The 20,367-nt window shown below is 41.9% G+C and overlaps 2 protein-coding genes across 3 annotated transcripts in view; both read right to left on the bottom strand.

Annotated features, from left to right (window-relative positions):
* Nucleotides 1-20,367, bottom strand: part of LOC138968988 (lipoyl synthase, mitochondrial-like) — a 115,920-nt gene that overhangs the window by 45,372 nt on the left and 50,181 nt on the right. The window lies entirely within an intron of this gene.
* Nucleotides 1-20,367, bottom strand: part of LOC138968983 (rho GTPase-activating protein 26-like) — a 61,425-nt gene that overhangs the window by 38,603 nt on the left and 2,455 nt on the right. For both annotated transcript variants that reach the window (XM_070341666.1, XM_070341665.1), the window contains exons 2-9: nt 19,209-19,301; nt 9,508-9,569; nt 8,820-8,891; nt 7,975-8,076; nt 7,134-7,244; nt 6,131-6,173; nt 5,606-5,667; nt 2,824-2,898 (exon numbers count right to left, since the gene is read on the bottom strand). In XM_070341666.1, the coding sequence (XP_070197767.1) occupies nt 2,824-2,898; nt 5,606-5,667; nt 6,131-6,173; nt 7,134-7,244; nt 7,975-8,076; nt 8,820-8,891; nt 9,508-9,569; nt 19,209-19,301 (620 nt within the window). The remainder of the gene's footprint in view (nt 1-2,823; nt 2,899-5,605; nt 5,668-6,130; nt 6,174-7,133; nt 7,245-7,974; nt 8,077-8,819; nt 8,892-9,507; nt 9,570-19,208; nt 19,302-20,367) is intronic.

Consider the following 20,367-nt stretch of genomic DNA (forward strand, 5'->3'; position numbering starts at 1 on the left):
TTCCAGATTTTCTGTTCAAAAGGTCTGTAAATGTTCCTCCATTTTAAGACACCCTCCCTTTTGAAGATTACATTTCCTCAGATGTTTTTTTTTTAGGTCTTAAATTAAAAGGGGGTTCCACTGTATTGTATTGTGTTTAAGGTTCTTCTTTCTTACAGTTTCCCTTCAAAAAGTCTCTGAATGTGCCCCCCTTTCTTCTCTGACTGAAATGACTGAGCCTTTTGCCGGCCTTCGCGGAGGGGTCACTGTAGCCAAGTACAGTGGAATGGAACCCCCCTTTCTTCTCTGACTGAAATGACTGAGCCTTTTGCCGGCCTTAGCGGAGGGGTCACTGTAGCCAAGTACAGTGGAATGGAACCCCCCTTTCTTCTCTGACTGAAATGACTGAGCCTTTTGCCGGCCTTCGCGGAGGGGTCACTGTAGCCAAGTACAGTGGAATGGAACCCCCCTTTCTTCTCTGACTGAAATGACTGAGCCTTTTGCCGGCCTTAGCGGAGGGGTCACTGTAGCCAAGTACAGTGGAATGGAACCCCCCTTTTCAGACCTTCAAATATCTGAGAAATTTGGGTCTTAAAAAGGAAGGAGTCTTAAAAAGGGGGTAATTTTACAGAGGTTAAAGAAAAGAAAGTCTGAGAAAGCAAGGTCTTTAAAAGGAGGGAGTCTTAAATTGGGGGGTCTTAAAAGGGGGTTCCGCTGTATGTGAATGCTGACAGACTCGGATGTTTCTAAACTGTTTGTTGAAGTTTACACTGAAACGGCCGCCATTCTCATCTTTGATCCTCCATGCAAACAAGTTTTAACAAACAAAACGCCTTCAAAAGAAGCAAATAAACAATATACCGCAGTGGTGTACATTTTTCTAGCAGCCTTTAGGACAATTGTCCTGAAGACTGAAAATCAATAGGACACAGTGTCCTGAGATTGCAATTTCAATAGGACAAAAACACGACTCGTAAAACCGCATTTAAAAAGATTTTTCAGTTTAAATTCTCGGTTGACGTTGTTGTTGGTTCAGCTGAAGCCACAGTGGCTGGCGAACGCAGCATGGACATCAATGTCTGCTGATTTTTATCTGCTTTGAGCTTTTTTTTCGGACCCATGTCGTTTCTCTTTCGTTTTATTTTCGTTCGAACGCACAACGGTTTTTCCGGATATTATGACGAAAAGTAATGCCTTGCGCATGTGCGAACATGCACGGGTGGTTCCCATTGGTTTAAACGATTTATTGCTGAGCCAATGAATGCACTCGAGGCACCATATGGGTTCGGTTTTCTTTTTTTTCTTCTTGATCCAACTTGAGGATAAATTAATTCAAAGAATCAGATCCCATATGGTGCCTCGTTCACTCAACAAACTGGTCACACGCAGTGCATACTTTCGCTTGGCAAAACCGAAACCAGCTTTCCTCACGCAGTGTTTACTTTCGCTTGGCAAAACCGAAACAAGCTTTCCTCTTGAAAATTGAACAGTCCGCATGTCCGCTTCATTGTCAAAAACGATCGGACCCTTGACCACTTCTTCTGTAGGTTAATCGGACCTGTGTCCTGCTGGGGTTAAAGCTATAGGTCCTGGGGAAATTGGATCGGTCAGAGACCGGAGACCGACTAAAATGTACATCACTGATACCGCTTTCAAAACCAAATCAATGTAATGCAATTAATGGCACAAGTGGCAACACAGTGACCCGTGAAGATACCTTCGTTAAGATATTCCCATCACCAATCATATCTACTGTGTGTTGGTAAGCTTCAGATGCTGTCTTCCACCAATTGGACTTTGTAGTGAACAAATTGTAACACACGTACACAGAGAGAAAATAAGCTCTAATTTAACATTGCAGAAGAAGAGTACAGTGAAACAGACAAAGACACTGACATTAGTGCAAAGAGTCTGTGGAAAAGAACCTTCCTACATTAGCAATGTCACAACTGAGTATTAAAAAGATTGTGTCAGAAAAAAAGGTGACTGGATGAGATGAGAAAGCAAAATTACAATTCACACTGAAGTTACTGTAAACAGAGAATAGTAGAATTATAATTATATATGGTATCTAGAATTAGCACAACATTTTAGAGCCACAGACTTCTTGTTCTAATTTACAGGATAGTTCATGTCGCCTACCCGACCCTGCCCTGCTCTGCCCCCGGCCGCTTTTCCCTTCCTGGCCTAAAACTTCACTACACACCCCCACTACCCCTGCCCATCCTCCTCTTTTACACAGCAACTTAAAAATGGTGAAGCAGATATTTTTATATTAAGAGGAGAACTAGTGTGTTCCATCATTTCTCAATAAAAACTGACTGAAGACCTCTTCTGTTGAAATAATAGCCATGGATACACACAAATACAAGCCGAAAATAAAATTTTATATGGGGGTTATAGTAAGATACGGCCAAAACATGTGACAAGTAAATTTAAAGCTTCCCACAAGAGCACACATAAAACGAATAAAACACTCCATTGAAATGGTTCTCTACATCAACAGTTTCTTACCCAGTAAGCAGGGGACTGCAAAAATTAAAGGGATACAAGTTTAGTTTGAAAACAGCAATATAATAGAAACTATTACCACTTCAATAAAATGCAGTGTATATAATGAAATTATTCAATCGGCGAGGGATGATTATATATATAATGCAAACCAGGCAATAGGCTGCAAAGCAGAGTTCAAATTAGTGCAAAGTTAGAATACAAATGATAATAATAATAAAACAAAAATCTGGAAGCAGCCTGTACACCTGCATTAAGCGCCAAGCAATGGAAAATGATAAACAATCGAGTCATCAATGCAAGGGGAGAGAAGTCATAAGACAATTTACTTACCGATCCTCGCGCTTCCAGCATTTTACTCATCAGCTTTTCCGCTTCTTCTCTGGTGCATTCAAAATTCTCCCGTGTCTGGAAAATAACAGAACCAGACCCGTTTACCCTAAACCCGAGGCAAGAGTACTTTCCCAAAAAGTTGAGTGTATTTTTCAAAAAGTTGGTGTACTTTGCAAGCAAAGCAATATGGGCTAGGGAAAATGTACGCGTCGGGTGCAAACGTGTTTGTGTAAGAATAGCATGTCTTGTGAACACCTTCAGAATTTAACTCCTTCCAATACAACAGGGATAAAACAATTTTATTTACCTGTCAGTTTATAGCATTATAACCAGTGTCTTCCAAACAGATAGATAATGAAAAGATGAAGTTCGTGAAATAACATCTGCGGTTGACAGTGGCAAGTTCATTTTTACAATCATCTCAGAAAACATTGCTTCAGCACGGACTACAGCCTTTTCTTCTGGCAGGATTTGCTTTGCGGGAATGAACTTCATAATTCCTTGGCAGCTTTCAGCGGATTTCTTTGCAGCAACCTTGTCCAGGTGAGTTTTGGAACTGCAGTGTCGTTCGATGTCATATTTCCCAGCATGGGGAACGGAGAAATCTGATTTACAATACTTGCAGTGTGCATGACTTTTCCCCACAGTAGACTCCACAATTCCTGGCTCTTTCTTATATTTCTCCAAGAAAATCTGCTGCTTCTGCTGTTTAGACTTGGTACAGTCATCCGAAACTGGCACATTTTACCGCTTCATTTTGCCACAATTGTCCAGACGATCGCACGTACCAACAACTGAACAAGGTTTCCACAGCTGAAGACTCGCTGTCATGGTTATCTCCCTTCGACCGAAACCGGTATCAGTTGTACCATCCCGTAATCAGCACACCAACACCGGAAAACGTATTCTAGACTTTTTCTTATGCGTATTTTGTGCGTGTGTCGCGTATTTGCGTACCGATAATAATTTGGCGTACAAAATACGCCCAAATCGTACTGGTAAACAGGTCTGCAGAACTGACCAATTACTCTTGGATGTTGTTTTACCCAAAAAATATCACATTACATGTACTGCATGTTTTTGAAATATTGCAATATGTTATGTTGTATTTTCATGGAAATTATAGCTACGACCATCTTGGGGAACATTCTAAAATTTAGTCACAGCAACATTTTTCTTTTCTTTCTGCTGTGTCTCTTGTTTGTCCACTTTCGAAGTTCTCGTCAACATGTTAATATTTTCCTGAATTAAACGTTAAACAAAATTGTAATTCAATCAAGTTTGCGTTTTAATGAAACAGATCCTGTGATTGGTCAGAATGCCCCAACTCATTAAAAATTACCGGTGACTAATTGTCGATAGCCACTCGCTAAAAAATCCATTAACAACCTGCTGGCGAGGCGCATTGATACAGCCTCAACTAGTCTCGGTTAGCTTTGAGGGTCATTTTACAAGTAGGAAATATGAAGGCCAACGAAATACCGAGACCATAAGGTATGCGAAGTGATGACGTCGAATACGTGACGTAAGTTGATGCATGAATTCTTCCGGACTACGTCAGTCAATTCCAAAGATCGCTTCTGTGATGAACAGATTTTGTTTTAGAGTTTGCTGTCCAGAAACCCGTCAAAAAAGAAGGGAAAATGTGTGTGAAAGAAAACAAAACAGGAGCAGAGTGATACGATAGGAATACAGAGACATATTTCTTGGGACTTGACCCTTGCAGGTAGGTGGACTGAAAGTAGTGTGTGAACAGAACAGAACCGATTCTGTCTGTTTACAACCGCATGAAAGCAGGAAAGAGATCGTCGTCAGATTGAATTACAATAACATTAACATGCTTCCTGACGGGCGCGGTGGCGCGGTGGTAAGACGTCGGCCTCCTAATCGGGAGGTCGTGAGTTCGAATCCCGGTCGCTGCCGCCTGGTGGGTTAAGAGTGGAGATTTTTCCGATCTCCCAGGTCAACTTATGTGCAGACCTGCTAGTGACTTAACCCCCTTCGTGTGTACACGCAAGCACAAGACCAAGTGCGCACGGAAAAGATCCTGTAATCCATGTCAGAGTTCGGTGGGTTATAGAAACACGAAAATACCCAGCATGCTTCCTCCGAAAGCGGCGTATGGCTGCCTAAATGGCGGGGTAAAAACGGTCATACACGTAAAATTCCACTCGTGCAAAAACACGAGTGTACGAGGGAGTTTCAGCCCACGAACGCAGAAGAAGAAGAAGAAATTAACATGCTTCCATTTGAAACTTCTCGGTCTTCATCGTGGATTGACGCCCTCCCAAAGTCTAATTGAAGCCCTCCGTCGCGGCGTCAATCCCCGAAGAAGACCTCGAAGTTTCAAATGGAAGCATGTTAATGTGTAATTCAAACTTTTCTTTTGTTTGTGTGTGTTTTTATTTTTTTTAATTTTAATTTTATTTTCTGTTTGATTCTTGGTTTGTTTCTTGTTTTCTCGTTTTTGTGCTCCGTTTTGTTTTCTGTTTGAATGATATTCTAGCAATACTTTGCCAAAGACAGCTTTGAACAGAAAAAATGATAAAAAAAAGGGATGAAAAATCAAATTTTTTTGGCTGATTAGCACAGAGAAAGTGATTAGGGTTTTTACAAGAACACAGCAAGGTGTAAATGCACCAAAGTAAAAATGTTTTGCAATACACTCTCAGAACTGAGCAAAGAGACACTGTGGTTTGGAAAAATGTTTCACTGATCTGATGCTGAATCAGTCAAGTGATCAACGCCTGGATGATCCATGCGTTTGTCTCTGTAACTGTACCTTCTGTAGAAGAAGACGAAGATATCTGTCATACTGCTTGAACTCTTCAAAACCCTCATAACCTGGAAAAACAAAACAGACATTTTTACAAATACAGAAAGCTGTATAAAAATAAAAATAAAATTGAAAAAAAAAAAACAGAGAAAAAAGGATTTGAGCTTCTATCAGATGACTGTTCTGTGGTTTTAAATCTAAGTTTGATACTAAATGAAACATCATTGGAGTTTACATGAGTGAGAAAAAAGTTTCATTAAACTGTAAACCAACTTTTTTCATTTTCATATCCCATCCAGACTCAGGCCATCCCCTTTAACCGTACAAGCAGAATAAACTCCTACCCCTCCCTTCCACCCTAAAATCAACATCCCACACAAAGCATCAATTCCAACCAATCTCTCTCCCCCAACCCTGCCCCTCAATTTTTAAACTTTAACAGACACAGGTAAGACGCAAACACACACAGACACATCTACACACACACATGCACACACGCACAGACAGAGAGCAACAAATTACTTTACACACCCTGGTGATAAAATGACAGCCAACTCAGCATATAGCCCAGCAACTGAAAATAAGACAACGATCAAGCTATAATACACATCAACATTTTAGGTCCAATATGACACTAATTCTCTCTCATAATCATATTTGTTTGTTTGTTTGTTTGCTTAACGCCCAGCCGACCACGAAGGGCCATATCAGGGCGGTGCTGCTTTGACATATAACGTGCGCCACACACAAGACTGAAGTCGCAGCACAGGCTTCATGTCTCACCCAGTCACATTATTCTGACACCGGACCAACCAGTCCTAGCACTAACCCCATAATGCCAGACGCCAGGCGGAGCAGCCACTAGATTGCCAATTTTAAAGTCTTAGGTATGACCCGGCCGGGGTTCGAACCCACGACCTCCCGATCACGGGGCGGACGCCTTACCACTAGGCCAACCGTGCCGGTCTCTCATAATCATATGCGTGCCACATCAAAAATGACACAGTCATATTTCAAAGTCTGATGTGTATATTTCAAATAGAAAGAATAAATCTCTGCGGAGTAGTTATAAATAGTTGTAATGTCCATTTTGAAACACAATTTTCCTGCATTGCACAATCTAGATCCATCACTTTGTCGATAGCATCTGTGTCATTTAGACTTAGTGCCACCTTTAAGTTTTAACCCCCCAAAATGCAGTAAACAAAAAAAAAATATGTTCACTTAAAACTGGGTACAAATTTATTCAAGGGCAAATGATCCCCCCACAGCAGAAGTGTCAGAGAAAAACCTTGTCCACCAACAGTACCACATTTAAATGTGCAGGCATCTTATACTTTCTCTTCCTCCAAACGGTCCCACATCATGAGATGGCCAAATGGGTTGAAGGAATGTTAAAACCAAAAACCTTCCTTCCAAAACTCAACTGCCCTTTCTCTCCCCCCCCCCCCCCCCCCCCATCCGCCTACTGAACATCCCCTGCCCAACACTGTTAATTAGAAATGAGAGAGTGCATGATGACAGCTTTACTCACAATTTCCACAAACTCAAACTTCTTTTTCTCCTGCACCTCCTGCAGTCGCAGCACATACTTCATGGAGGCCTGGTAGAACCCTCTCTTCTCCATCTCCACCTGGGCATCCGCCTGGAACAACACAACGTAGGAAGTAAGCAAGCTACTAGTCTCAAACAGACAGGCAAGTATCTCTTTCCGTTGATCCTGTGTATAGCAACAACTCAGGGTACCGACTAAAAGCGATCGTTATAGACAGGTGGGCAATCATAGAGAAGAAAAACTCGTCTGGGATCCTTGTGATTGGTCGTTGTGGGCTGGTGTTGCTTTTAAGAGATGGTCGCAATGGCAGGTTCAACTGTTGTATGCTATCTAACGAGGTCTTTAGTACCGAGCAAGGAGTTGTCATTTAGCAAACCAGAATTACACAGTAAGTACAAATCCCAGTTTATTTTGGAAAGTGCTCACTTTGTTTTCAGTTGAAATTTGTTGCAAACAATCTTTTATAAAAGAAAACATCTGGAAGAAAGTCTGGCTGCTCAATCATGTCATTCCAGTACTCACACATTTCCACACATGTTTATACAGTGGAACACCTCCACCCCTCACCACCTTTGATTTAAGTCCCCTCCTCCTTCCTCCCATCCCCCCCCCCCCCCTTCAAAAAAAAAATTCCCCTGCCTCTCCCCTCCCCCGAACTGTTTTTTCAGACATTGTTTTCTCAGTTCTTTTGTTCATTGTGATTAAGTCTGTAAATTTAATCCTGTTTTAAGATTCCCTCCTTTTTAAGACCTGATTTTCTGATTTTGTGAGGTCCTAAAACAGTACAAGGAGGTTCCAAATTAATACATTTTCCTTTTACCTCCTTCAGCTGAGTGTCATTCATCTTGGTCTTCATGTTGAGGTATCTCTCCTGCGACTGGCAGAACTTGGCCGTCTGCTTGTCAAAGTTCTTCTTCTCCTCCTGCACGCCCAAGCACAAATACTAAGTCAAGTGACTTCTTCTTCTTCTTCTTCAAAATACAGTGAGGAAATCACTGTACAGGGCAACTATCCTCTATTCGGTTGGTGCGCCTAATTTCCCTAGAGTGAAAGATAAAGTGGATTGTGTACCTATGAAAATAAAAACAGGGGTGGGTTGGTAGGCAAGCTATTGCTTTTCGCGACTTCATTTTCAACATGTAGGTAATTGAGAAAACTATACATTCACATTACTACTACAGCGGTACCTGCGATGAAAGGACACCCTTGGGACGAGCCAACATTGTCCCTACATTGCAGGTGGCCTTTCATGACAGGTATATTTTGGTAGAGATAATAGAAAAAGGGACAAGCAAAGGTGTCCTTTTAAGGGAGGTGTCCTCTTATCGGAGGGGCCACACATTGCATGTACCACTGTACTCATGTAGAAGTGTGCATCCATATGTCAAAGGGTGAAGGGAAATGTAACCAAGAAAGTGTGCATTCCTGAGCTTAGCATCACCCAAAACCTCTTTAAAACAAGCTAAGATCGTGGTGAATATGTGAACACTACAGCAACAATAACAACATTACAGTCAGCTGTAAGTGACATGCTTACACTGTATGCCTACCAGCTGTCACAAACAAATGGAATGGCTAATGGAGATTAGATGTGTGATGCCCGCATTATTGTAGTGACAGTGACAGATGACTGTGTACGGCATTAGTCAATTTAGAGTTACCCACCTTTGCTGCTCCAAGATTGTCCTTCCTGAACTGCTCCAAACGCTTCACAAACTGATCCTCTGAGGCCTCGATCTGAAGACGCATCAAATAAATCAACCTCAGTTATCACTTCAAAACCTACCACATATAATGGATTTGGTTCTATTCAATGCATGCCAGGTTCGTTCCCTGTGCTCTGTTTTATTCAGTGATTTGCATGCTTTTTATGTTGTTTGTGTGTGTGGGATCTTTTAAACATGTATTTTATGTTTTGGCATTAAAGGTGGTCATGTCCTTGGAACTATTTATGAGACTTTAAGTTAATAGTACTGTTATTACAGTATCATTATTATTGCAGAATTTGAAATTAAATATAGGTATGCTATGGGAACATTATATTTATAACAAAACAAAACGTTACATTCACTGATCGTCGAGCCAGGTGTCTTGAGAGTGGACAGACAGACAAATATTTATAATACAGAGAATAAACTCATCTGGAAAATAGTCCAGAAGTCTGCTCAGAAGACACAAGCGTGATAATGATTGACAAAAGTACTTCAAGATGGCAAAAAAAGGATTCTCTTTCATATACACCGGTGTAGAACTGGTACTAAAGTATCAAATGTTACACACATAATCATCCTCTCACCTATCCCTGCAAAAATACAGACACAACAGGCAGGGGTGGTGAAAGTCTCAAACTTACCATCTTTTCTCTCAGCTCCTCAATGTCGCTGATGTACTTGCCAAACTCACTCAGAGATGCGGCTGCAAAATGCAAAAATATCAAATCTTAGTTTCAGTGCATACAGAAAATCAATTTACAGAACTGATGAGAACATTACATTTACCATAATAAGAGAGAGAAAAGAGAGAGAGAGAGAGAGAGAGAGAGAGAGAGAGAGAGAGAGAGAGAGAGAGAGAGAGAGAGAGAGAGAGAGAGAGAGAGAGAGGGAGGGAGACAGCCAATTTTGTGTGTATGTGTGTACGTGTGTGTGCACATGTGTATGTGTGTGTTTTTTTCTTTGGATCACGTCTGTATTGTGAGCTATTAGGTAGTGATTTTGGAGTGAGAAAGAAAGAGAGAGAGAGGGGGGTTGGGGGGGGGGGTGGGGGGAAAGGCAAGGAAGGAACATTATACACACTAAAACACTGATACAAGATACAACACAGTACTCCTAAACCAGGCCTGGGAAGAAGTAAGTACTCTATACAGCACAGGAAAGTTAACAGGGGCAAGACTTCCATCTGGCTACTAAAATGGTTTCCTTGCACTTTTAATTCACACAGCTGTTACTACCGTTACTTCCCAGGTAAAGGCAGTAACGCACCAAACCCAGCCTTGATTCCAACCTCCAATACTACCTGCATTAGTGATGAGTATTTATCTTCACAGAGTCTTAGTTCAGTCTAAATGTAAGGAACACATAAGACCCCCGTTGATTATGACAAAAAGTAAAAAAAATTGGTTTATTAATATTTCAACAAACAATAACTAGACACAACTTCTTTTGTTATACCAACTAGAAAATTAATAAGACTAAGTAAGAGTTCTTTCAACAGCAATACTGTGATAATCTGTTGCTAAATTCAAATACACTCTCATTTAGTGGAGAGTTTTTGAGTGTTTTGCTTTGGTGGAGTGGGGGTGAGTGTAGGATCTGGGGGTAGGGGGGGGGGGGGGGGGTAAGGGGTAATTCCAGTACAGCAGCAGCAATCCAGTTTGATTGACTCTTAATGTTGCAGACAAAGAAATGAACTCCAACACCTATCGCCAGTCAGCCTTGAAGAACAGTGCTCCACCTTGCTGGCACAGTGGCAGCAGTCCATAAAACTCTTTCCGGCACTGCAGACTTGGGACACACTCATACTCTGTGCAGGGGGCACAACAGTGCTCCAGTAATTACTTACACTAGAAAGTACGTTTTGTGACTTACATTAGAGAGTAAGTTTTGTGACTCACATTAGAGAGTACGTTTTGTGACTTACACACCAGAGTACGTTTTGTGACTTACACACCAGAGTACGTTTTGTGACTTACACACCAGAGTACGTTTTGTAACAGTCACTTTCTTTGGCATTTTCTTTCGGACACTGGCTGACATGGCGACTAGTTGCAGACAGCGTCTTCCAGGACACTGCAATATGTGGTTGGGCACAACAAAGAATCTGTGTTTAACATTCAGTTGTTGCAGCAAAACGGTGGTGGGGGGGGGGGGGGGGGTGTGTGACTGTGAATGTGGTGCTTCACACACCCACAACAGAAAACATTCTCCTGCTGCTTTGCTTTTGTCAGACAACAGTTACAATGTGGATTTTTTCCCTTTCCTAAAATATTTTCAAGGCTTTGTCTTGGCTTAGGCCAGAGAGAGAGAGAGAGAGAGAGAGAGAGAGAGAGAGAGAGAGAGAGAGAGAGAGAGAGAGCGTAACTGAAAGAGACAGAGAGACATCATGCAAGTAAAATCTATCTCCCCACACAGCCAAAAAACTGTCAAATGAATTCTCAATTTCCCTGGAAAAAACATGTTTCAAGTACCATGATGTCCCACCCCGCTGTGAAGATGAAGATAAGTTCTCAGGCATAAAACGCCGAATGAAGATAAGTTGCCAGGCATAAAGCGCCGTTATCTGCTCACACCTCCACTCGGGGGAGGAGGCAGAGAAGCACGGAATCAAGGCGGACACGGGGAGAAACTAATTTGCTGACAGCTCCAATTAGCTGCAGGCTGTTAGTGACCCACGGGAGAGCACCGCCTCAAACATCTTCTTCAGTGAAACCCCCTTTTAAAGACCCCCCAATTTAAGACTGCATCCTCCAAGACCTTGCTTTTTCAGATTTTCGGTTCATAACCTGTGCAAATTTACCCCAATTTAAGACTCCCTCCTTTTTAAGACCTGATTTTCTCAGATGGTTGGAGGTCTTAAAAAGTGGGGGTTCCGTTGTAGCAGTATAAGATCTTTGATCGCCTTTCTTGCCCCTCTTTTTTCTGTGCATCTAGTGTAATGTGCAGTGGTTTTTTTTTCTGGCGCCCCCTTTTTTCTCGTGCATCTACATTATCTTATGCAATCAATACCAGCGAATGACATAAAAAAAATTAAAAAAAAGAATATGTCACATTCTTACGAATCATTATTTAATCTGAACGAAGAAGAAGAAGGAGAAGAAGCTCCCCTTCACGATGTCGCTGTACTCATTTTTGACTCTCTACTGATATTGAACACAGCATACACCCCTGGGGACAATGAATTACGGGAGGTTTCGTCTTCTGCTGCAGTATCCAAACCGAAGCGGGTTTTCCAACAGAGAAAAAAAAATGGAACATACAAGCCAGAAGAACCAAATGCAAAACTAATTACCAAAGAAGGATATATTTTTTATTTTGGATTGTTCTAGCTTGAGAAGAAAAGCAAAATTGTATTCCTTTCATTCACTGTTGGCTCTACTCAGTTGTGCATGTCTGCAGCCTTTGTCAGAACCCCCTCCCTCCTTCTCTCTCTCTCACTCTCTCATGCGTGTGTATGTTTGAGTGGCCAGGAGCTCGAAGAGAGTGGATATGGCTTACTCTCCGAGAAAACAAAGTCCGCACAGCCTCCGCTCCTGCATTGGAAGATAGGGCAGACTAAATAAGCGATCATCCTAATGTTATTTGACAAACAGCGAAGCTAAGAATGCTCTCTTGTGTCCACCCCACCTCTCTGGCGCTGTGCGCAGAAACGGTAGTTTACGGTTATGCATTAACTTTCCGTCCGTTGATGTACACACTGATGATTTAGAGCTCTCTCTCTCTCTCTCTGAGCGTGAGAAAGCACACCCCAGGCACGTGAGAAAGCACACCCCAGGCAAATCAGAACATAAATATGTGTATGTATGTTTTTCAACGTTGAACTTCTTTCTTACATGTATGACTGTACCGTGTGTGTGTGTGTGTGCGCGCGCGTGCTTGCGCGTATGTGTATGCTTGCTTGCTTGTGTGTGTGTGTGCGCGCGCGAGTGAGCCTGTCTATCTAGTGTCTGTCTGTGCCCAAGCGAATACGGGTGCCTCTGTTTCTTCACACACCCCTGCGTATCTGTATATACATGAAAACATAATTATACTTGTGCACGAGCGGATCAAGAAACACTCAGATCAACAGCAGCACAGCAGAGGAAGAAAGACAAGGTGGAGACAGAAGCACGGAATGAGAGCCATCGGTCCCTTTGTCCAGCTTTCATCCATCCCAGGATCCCAGGCTGCTGGTTACTTGCAAAACAACAGGGAAGGGAAGACAGGATATTCACCGGACACTCCCAATACGTTCCAGCTTTTCCTTGCTTCCACAACAATTCTGTCTGTATTCTGTTCCTCCGCCGCATAATTCACCCCAACACCAATCCCGATTCTCTTCATCGGACATCGGGCCTGCACACTCCTTCCCGAGAATCGAGAATCACCAAAAGCATTTTGACACCCCCCCCCCCCCCCCCCGGTTCACTGTGTGTGTGTGTGAATTTGCGTGGGTGTGCCCGTGTGCGGGCGTATTTGTGAGTGTGTAAAACTAGTATTATTCTTCCTCCCTTGGGTCCCAGAACTTTGACAGCATCTGAATCACACACACCCAGCCTTGTTTTGTTATTGTAAGTCGTTGTAGCTGCTGCTTTCAGTTCAAGTCGTTGCATGTGGTTCTGCTCGTGCCTCTTTACGCTCTTCTTCTTCTTCTTCTCTTTTTCAGTCCAGTCACAGATGCAGTCAGGCTTGAAATCTATTCAAACCTTTTGTGTATGTAGAAATAATGTCCCGCATGTGCATGTTTTACTCAGCTTGTTTGCTTTATTTCGTCCTTCTCTTCCACCCACAGATCTATATTCTACTGCTACGCTAAGAGCAGTAGAATATGTTTCCTCCAGCCCTAGTTTTTGTTTCTTCGCACTATTTACTATTTATTATTTATTCGCTTGTAGTTTATCTTCCTCCCACTTTCCACCTTTGCTGTTTATTATCTTTCCAAGTGGAAAATGCATCAACAGTCAGGTATAAAGTAAGAGTTTCTAACGCCGCCCTAGTAACTGATCCTTTGCCTCGTCAATTGTAAATCACCCACACTTTCAGGGCTGATTTTTTCTCCTCATGTGTGTTTTGCGAACTTCTTGCCCTTTCTGGAATCGCTCCAAAAATCGGTGTTATGTTTGCCGCATCCAGCCACTAACCTCTCTGTCTCTCTCTCTGCCTGTCTCACGCTCTCGCACAGTCAGTTTATCTTCGGTGTTGAAAACATTCACACACATGCTCAAACACACACACATGCTCAAAACACACACACACAGGCTCAACACACACACACACACACACACACACACAGGCTCAAACACACACACACACACACACACACGCTCAAACACACACACACACACACACAGGCTCAAACACACACACACACAGAGGCTCAAACACACACGTTCTCAGTTCTACATCACTAGAATCAAGCTGAAGCCCCCTGCCCCACCCCTCCCCCTCTCATCCCAATCAATCGCAGACACTTTTCACCCAGCTATGCCACTGCCATCCACTTTACAAAACAGTGTTGTGAAAGCACTTCAGAACATAACAGCCCGGGAAAACGTCTAACCAAGTAACCCCCCTGTGTGCGAAACACACACACCTTCCCGTATAGCTTTTTCCAGGCTGCACGCTAACAGGTACACGGACCAACTGACACACACATCAGCAACATCTTCTACCATATCTTTAGATTGCAAGTATGCATCAGTAAAATACAACACACTCACACTGATCTGCATGATATGAATGCATCAGCAAAATAATGCCATCATGCACAGCCGCCCCATTCCCCCATCTCCCACACACTCACCCCCCCCCCCAACACACACTTCCTTCAGGTAACAAACAGCGCGGGACTAATTACAATCCCATCACGAAAACACCTGTCTCCTGTTGATCCAATAGCAAAACCTTTACCCACTGTGTGGCGAACTATATTTCCCACAGCGGCCAACAGGACACAGAAGACGATTGTGCACAGTGTTATGAGTCACTTTCTGCCCATTCATACCGATCACGTCAACACCTCACAGCTTCTCCCCATAACAAGTCCTTACATAATGTCTCTAGTGTCCGCAAACTGTGCAGCGTTTGTGCACCCTGTTTTCTTTGAACTAAATTGAAGGAAGAAGGAAGGAAAAGAAAAAGTGACCTACTAGAGCAATACACCAGTTTTCAAAGTATGCTTTGGTATTTTTAGAGGCAAACAGGGAAAAGAAACCTTCAAAGGCAGTGGGCTTTCTTTTCAAGTATGCTTATGTCTTTGGTCAAAAACAAAGGCAAGCCGTTGGAGGACTAAACAGGATTGTCTTTGTGTTTTAAAGGCCTACTAAAGTGCAACATTTTTATTCGCCTAAAACATGTGCAATAGTCATCTGGTAAATGTTCCAAAGACCGTTTTGTAAAATTTTCCAATGCAAACCATGCTACAAATCACCAAAGATCCCTCCAGACTGTCACGCACAACATGACCATCCGTCCACTTGGACTCGACCAACAGTCTACAGTCTGGCTGCTCTCTGTGCTAAACGCTTACGCTAAATTAATGTGTCCATGTCACCGGTGTCAATCAGCACATTCATTTCAGCGCCAAAACACACACACAAAACACTGACTGATGTGTGTGTGTGTGTGTGTGTGTGTGTGTGTGTGTGTGTGTGTGTGCGTGCGTGTGTGAGTGCGTGCGTGTTAATTAACAGTTATGTCTCAAAGTTGAAGGGAGCTGCTATCCTTTGCAAAAGCCTGGCAAAATTCGTGATGGATGACATAAGCGTTCCAATGGGAAGGAAGGTATCTTTAAGTGACAAATGCATTGGATAGGGAAACATTTACCACAAACTAGATAAGAAGGTGGCTGCACAACGAAGGGGTTAAAGGACACTGAAACGCATCCTTTTCCTCTCCGTAAAAAAATGTCAGCATACATTGTTCTTGTTGAAGATTTCAAAAATTCCCCAGTATTTCAGCACACAGAAACAGATTAACCTTGAAACTTAAACTTTGAGAACAAAAAACGTAAGCGAGGAAAATTAGGACTTGGAGTATACAAAAAAAAAAAAAAAAAAAAAAAAAAAAAAAAAAAAAAAAGAAAGGCAGGAAAGAGTCTTTCGTCGAGCTTTTTCCCCCGTCGTTGGCTCACACATCAAATACAACTCTCAGAGCCAGAGCAACAATTCACAACAGGTGATGGCATCCTCTTTGCCGCTCTACCTCACAACCTGCTGCAAGCCACTTACACGCGAGGGGTGAAAGTAAATGTGTGTGGTTTCAGTTCAGTTGTTATCAGAAAGAAGAACGAACGCCACCCAGTGCCTGACAACTGTCACACTGTGCTTCAATTAATTACTAAATCACATGATAAATTCCAACACTTAAAAGTTCGACTGAAAGAAAAAAGATCGGGTACGAGCTACCACTAACCACACCCGCCCAAAACCTCTCTCTATAACTTGAAGAAAAAAACCCACAACCTTTTCATAATTTCCTCCTGTTTCCAAAGGATGTAGTCTTGCATCTGCCTCTTGTTCTGTCTTTTTCGTTTAATTCATGCGCATACTGACAATGCAGACAAGCACCCCTCCCCCCAAAAACAAACAAACAAACAAACCACACATGCACGACGCAGGTTTCGATGTAATTCTGAGAACTGACAGCTGCAGCTCTGCTCTTGAAAAACGAAGCTAACCCCGAACGATGATGACCCCCAGTTTTTTCCCGATGAAAGACAATACACGCAGCCCATAGAATTCTACAGGGTAGTAGCAAAGAGGGTTGGTTCAGACACATCTCTGTAGTACTTCAACGGTTCGACATCCTCACTGTGACGGATCAAAACTGGCACCAGCAGAGCCTCTCAGAGTGCCACCTGGCCCAAGAAACAGACCCCCATAAATCACAAACAGCAGGTGAAAAGTTTAAACAGACCGCCGATCATTTTCTGATGAGACCGACCCCATCCATTTGCATTCCTGGCCCCTGCCAATAGCAGGCATTCCCTCGGGACACACGCAGGCAGCATTCCAATGCAGGGTGACCGCGACTTTCGGAGTCCGCATTTATGGGCCGGCTAACTGCCTGCTAACCTTGGATCACTTCCACATCAGCCATTAAACCTTGCACCCCTCTCTACTGGGTTCTGCTACTGCTAGCTCTTTTTTTTGGCCAGAGTTGTGCTGAGATAGAGAAATGGAAGAACAACCCACCCCTTCTTCTTGCTCTCTTCCTCTCTTTACCTTGATCTCTCTTTCGAACCTTGCATGGTTCCCGAGGTGCTCTCACACCTTTTCATAGAATCATACATCATACTTTTTCCAAATCAATACTCTGGCAAAGGAGGGGGGTCTACCCCCTTGTCCACCCCACCCCCCTCGCCAACATGTCACTCTCTCAGCGTCCAATTGTGGTTTACCAACGATACTTGCCAACTCAACAGTAGTTCTAAAGTGTTATCAGTTTGATCATAAATATAAATCCATTTGTGTCAAGACTACACATATATATATATTACAGTCATTTTCACCAAGTGTGACCATAGCAGAAGCAGCAGCTGTATTCTGTTGAAGAACCAGAAGTGACCCACTCCAAATAAAATCAATTTCGACTTTCTGTGTTTGCGGTTGATATGATTACTCATGCAACATCATCTTTGATACAAACCTAAAATGGTGCCAATGTCGGAATTACTGTCAATTTGTGCCAATGTTTTCAGTCCAAATAACTATTAACAAAACCTAAAAACTTCAAGGCTAAATAAAAATGCACTTCATTGAAACGTCTAGTCAGAACTGGACAGAACCAGAAATGCCCACCAGAGAACACCATCACATGACTGAAAGCTAAAGTACACGACCCAACTCATTCTGAATGACCACACGACTTTATAATTATTTCATCCACTGACACACACCCGCCCACATGCTGGCTTCCACATTAACAGATATTCATCATAAATTAGGTTGAAGTGGACCCTGCAAGCAATCCAATTAGTAAGGAGCTTACACTCCAGGAGTAAGAGGATGTGAATTATCAGTGCTGTTAGTCGGTCAGGGTCAGTCTTTGAAGGGTCTCTGCCTTTGAAGAGTCTCTGGGGAGATGGGGGGGGGGGGGGGTCAGTTTTAATTCCCAGCTGAGTTGCTAAGGACAGGGCGATTTCATTGAAGGGGATAAGCTTCTGGCTGTATACGAACTGGACATGTAAAATGTGCAAGCATGCATTAAGATGTTAAAGTTTTAGACTCAGAGAGAGAGAGAGAGAGAGAGAGAGAGAGAGAGAGAGAGAGAGAGAGAGAGAGAGACAGAGACAGACAGAGACAGACAGAGACACACAAGAGACACAGAGAGAGACAGGAGAGAGATCCTGGTAATCAATTTGTTTTATATTATGGTAATGCACCACCAGTTTTTAAAAGATCACAACCCATTGCAAATCGCCCATTTCTTGCTGCTATTTTTACAGCAATTATCAAGTAACCAGCTGAATTAATTAGTAACTGTGCAATAAACTGCATTTATATGCAATAAGATTGGAATGGCTTTTGCTTTCTCTGCTGGGGGGAGGGGTTGGGGGAGATAACAGAGCAATACAGAGAGGGACTGCAGCATAAAAGGAGGGGAGTCCCTGAGGTCATGTAACTGTCAGCATTAATTTTGTACAAACCTCTTCACTGGAGCCAGGACATTGACTGCAGTTGGGGAAGGTTGGCAGTATGAATATTGCTTTCAAATACATGTACTTCTAATGATTTTCAGCTGACGTAAGCTTTTGTCAGCAATTTTGTCAAAATGTTAGTCTTACACATGCTGATTCTTCTTGAGTTTTGTTATGAAGAAAAATTGTGTGCATGTGTGTGTGAACGCACACATATATATATATATATATGCATTATATATATATGTGCATGCTACTACTAGTGCCAAAAATATGAACTTCAAATACCCCTAATAATTTTATTGTAAAGTTTCCTACACATTTTTCTAGCAGCTCCATCTTTAACTTGTCCCACCAAAGATTGTTTGTAGCCAACACTATCAATAAGTGCATCAAGCTTCAAATTATACCTCTGCCCCTGAAATTGTTTCAGTTGGAAATTTTCAGTCCATTAAGTTACTGCTTGCCGCTGCTCGTTTAAACGAAAATCAGCCGAGGATGAAAGCTGTTTGGCATGCACAGAATTATCAATACCACACTCATTAATTTTTATATATAATATATCATGCATTGATTTTATGGTGCATGTGTTCATAACCTCTGTAAATTTACCCACATTTTAATCCTTGCTCCTTTTTCAGACCAGATTTACTTAGATTTTTTTTTAGGTCTTAAATTAAAAGGGGGGGTTCCACTGTACAATCATATATATAATCCACTCACCTATGGTGATCTCATCATCAGTCTGTTGGTCGATGCATTCAAAGTTGAATTCTTTCAAGTCTCTGGCAAAAGTTTTCTGTGCCTTAGAGAGTTCTGCACAAAAATAAAAATATTCTTTAGTTTGTCAAGTCAGAAAACAAATTACAAGCAAAACAAATGACTAAATCTGCGGTCAGGAACCAGCTTAGTCTTAGGTGCAGATTACATAATATATATATTAGATATAACAATGTATATATCAATAAATGATAAGTATAGGTTACATTACAGCTCATGGTTAATAAGCATTGTAAGTTGTATCCCTGTGGAGACAGATGGTAAGGCCAAAAAAAAAAGTCTGTTTACGGTAACCCGACCGAGCCTATTTTTTTCGCGCGACCCTAGACTTTTTTTTTGGCATTTGGGGAAAAAAAAAAATCTTGGTTTTTTTTGCAAAATAACGTAAAAATATGGTTTTTTGGAGAGAAAAAAATAAAAAATTCCCGACCTACCGACCCTATTTTTTGGGCCTATGTTACCGTAAACAGACCTATTTTTTTTGGGCCTAACTAAGAATATGAAAGTGGTCCCTCAAGCAGTGAAGGTTTTGCCAAGCAGTCTGTCTGTTTTGGATTTGTGTCTATTATTCAGCAATACTAGTTACTACACCATACTATATTAGTTTCATCAAACACCTTATAATATCACAAATTATGATTATTTAAACCATGAAGGTTATAATCAAGAGTGCATCAAAAACAACATTAACGGTAGCACTATACACTCTGCCACAATTTAAAGATTGCGCATCCTGGCATCGCAGTTCAGTATAGATAGTATACATATATAATTAGATTTAGATTGATGTACATTTCCTTGACGTTACTCCCCCATTAACAACAACTAATGATGCCTGCTTTGCTAATGTGCTATTTCATAATGATGAGCATAAGATTTCCTGTTTAGTATGGGGAGACGTCATGTCAGTTTGACTGCGGGTGCCAAGTGCTTTGAAGTTTTTCCGGTGCATAAAGTTTGGCTTTGAGGAAAATCCCACACTTTAATTTGACATCAAGTAAAAAGTGTATAACTTGATTCATAAGCTTTCAAAGGTAGTAAAACTAAAGTTGAAAAACAGATAAAATCAGCAATTCTACTCAATTCCAAATGCATATGAATG

Source organism: Littorina saxatilis, linkage group LG6, assembly GCF_037325665.1.
Source record: "Littorina saxatilis isolate snail1 linkage group LG6, US_GU_Lsax_2.0, whole genome shotgun sequence".
NCBI lineage: Eukaryota > Metazoa > Mollusca > Gastropoda > Littorinimorpha > Littorinidae > Littorina > Littorina saxatilis.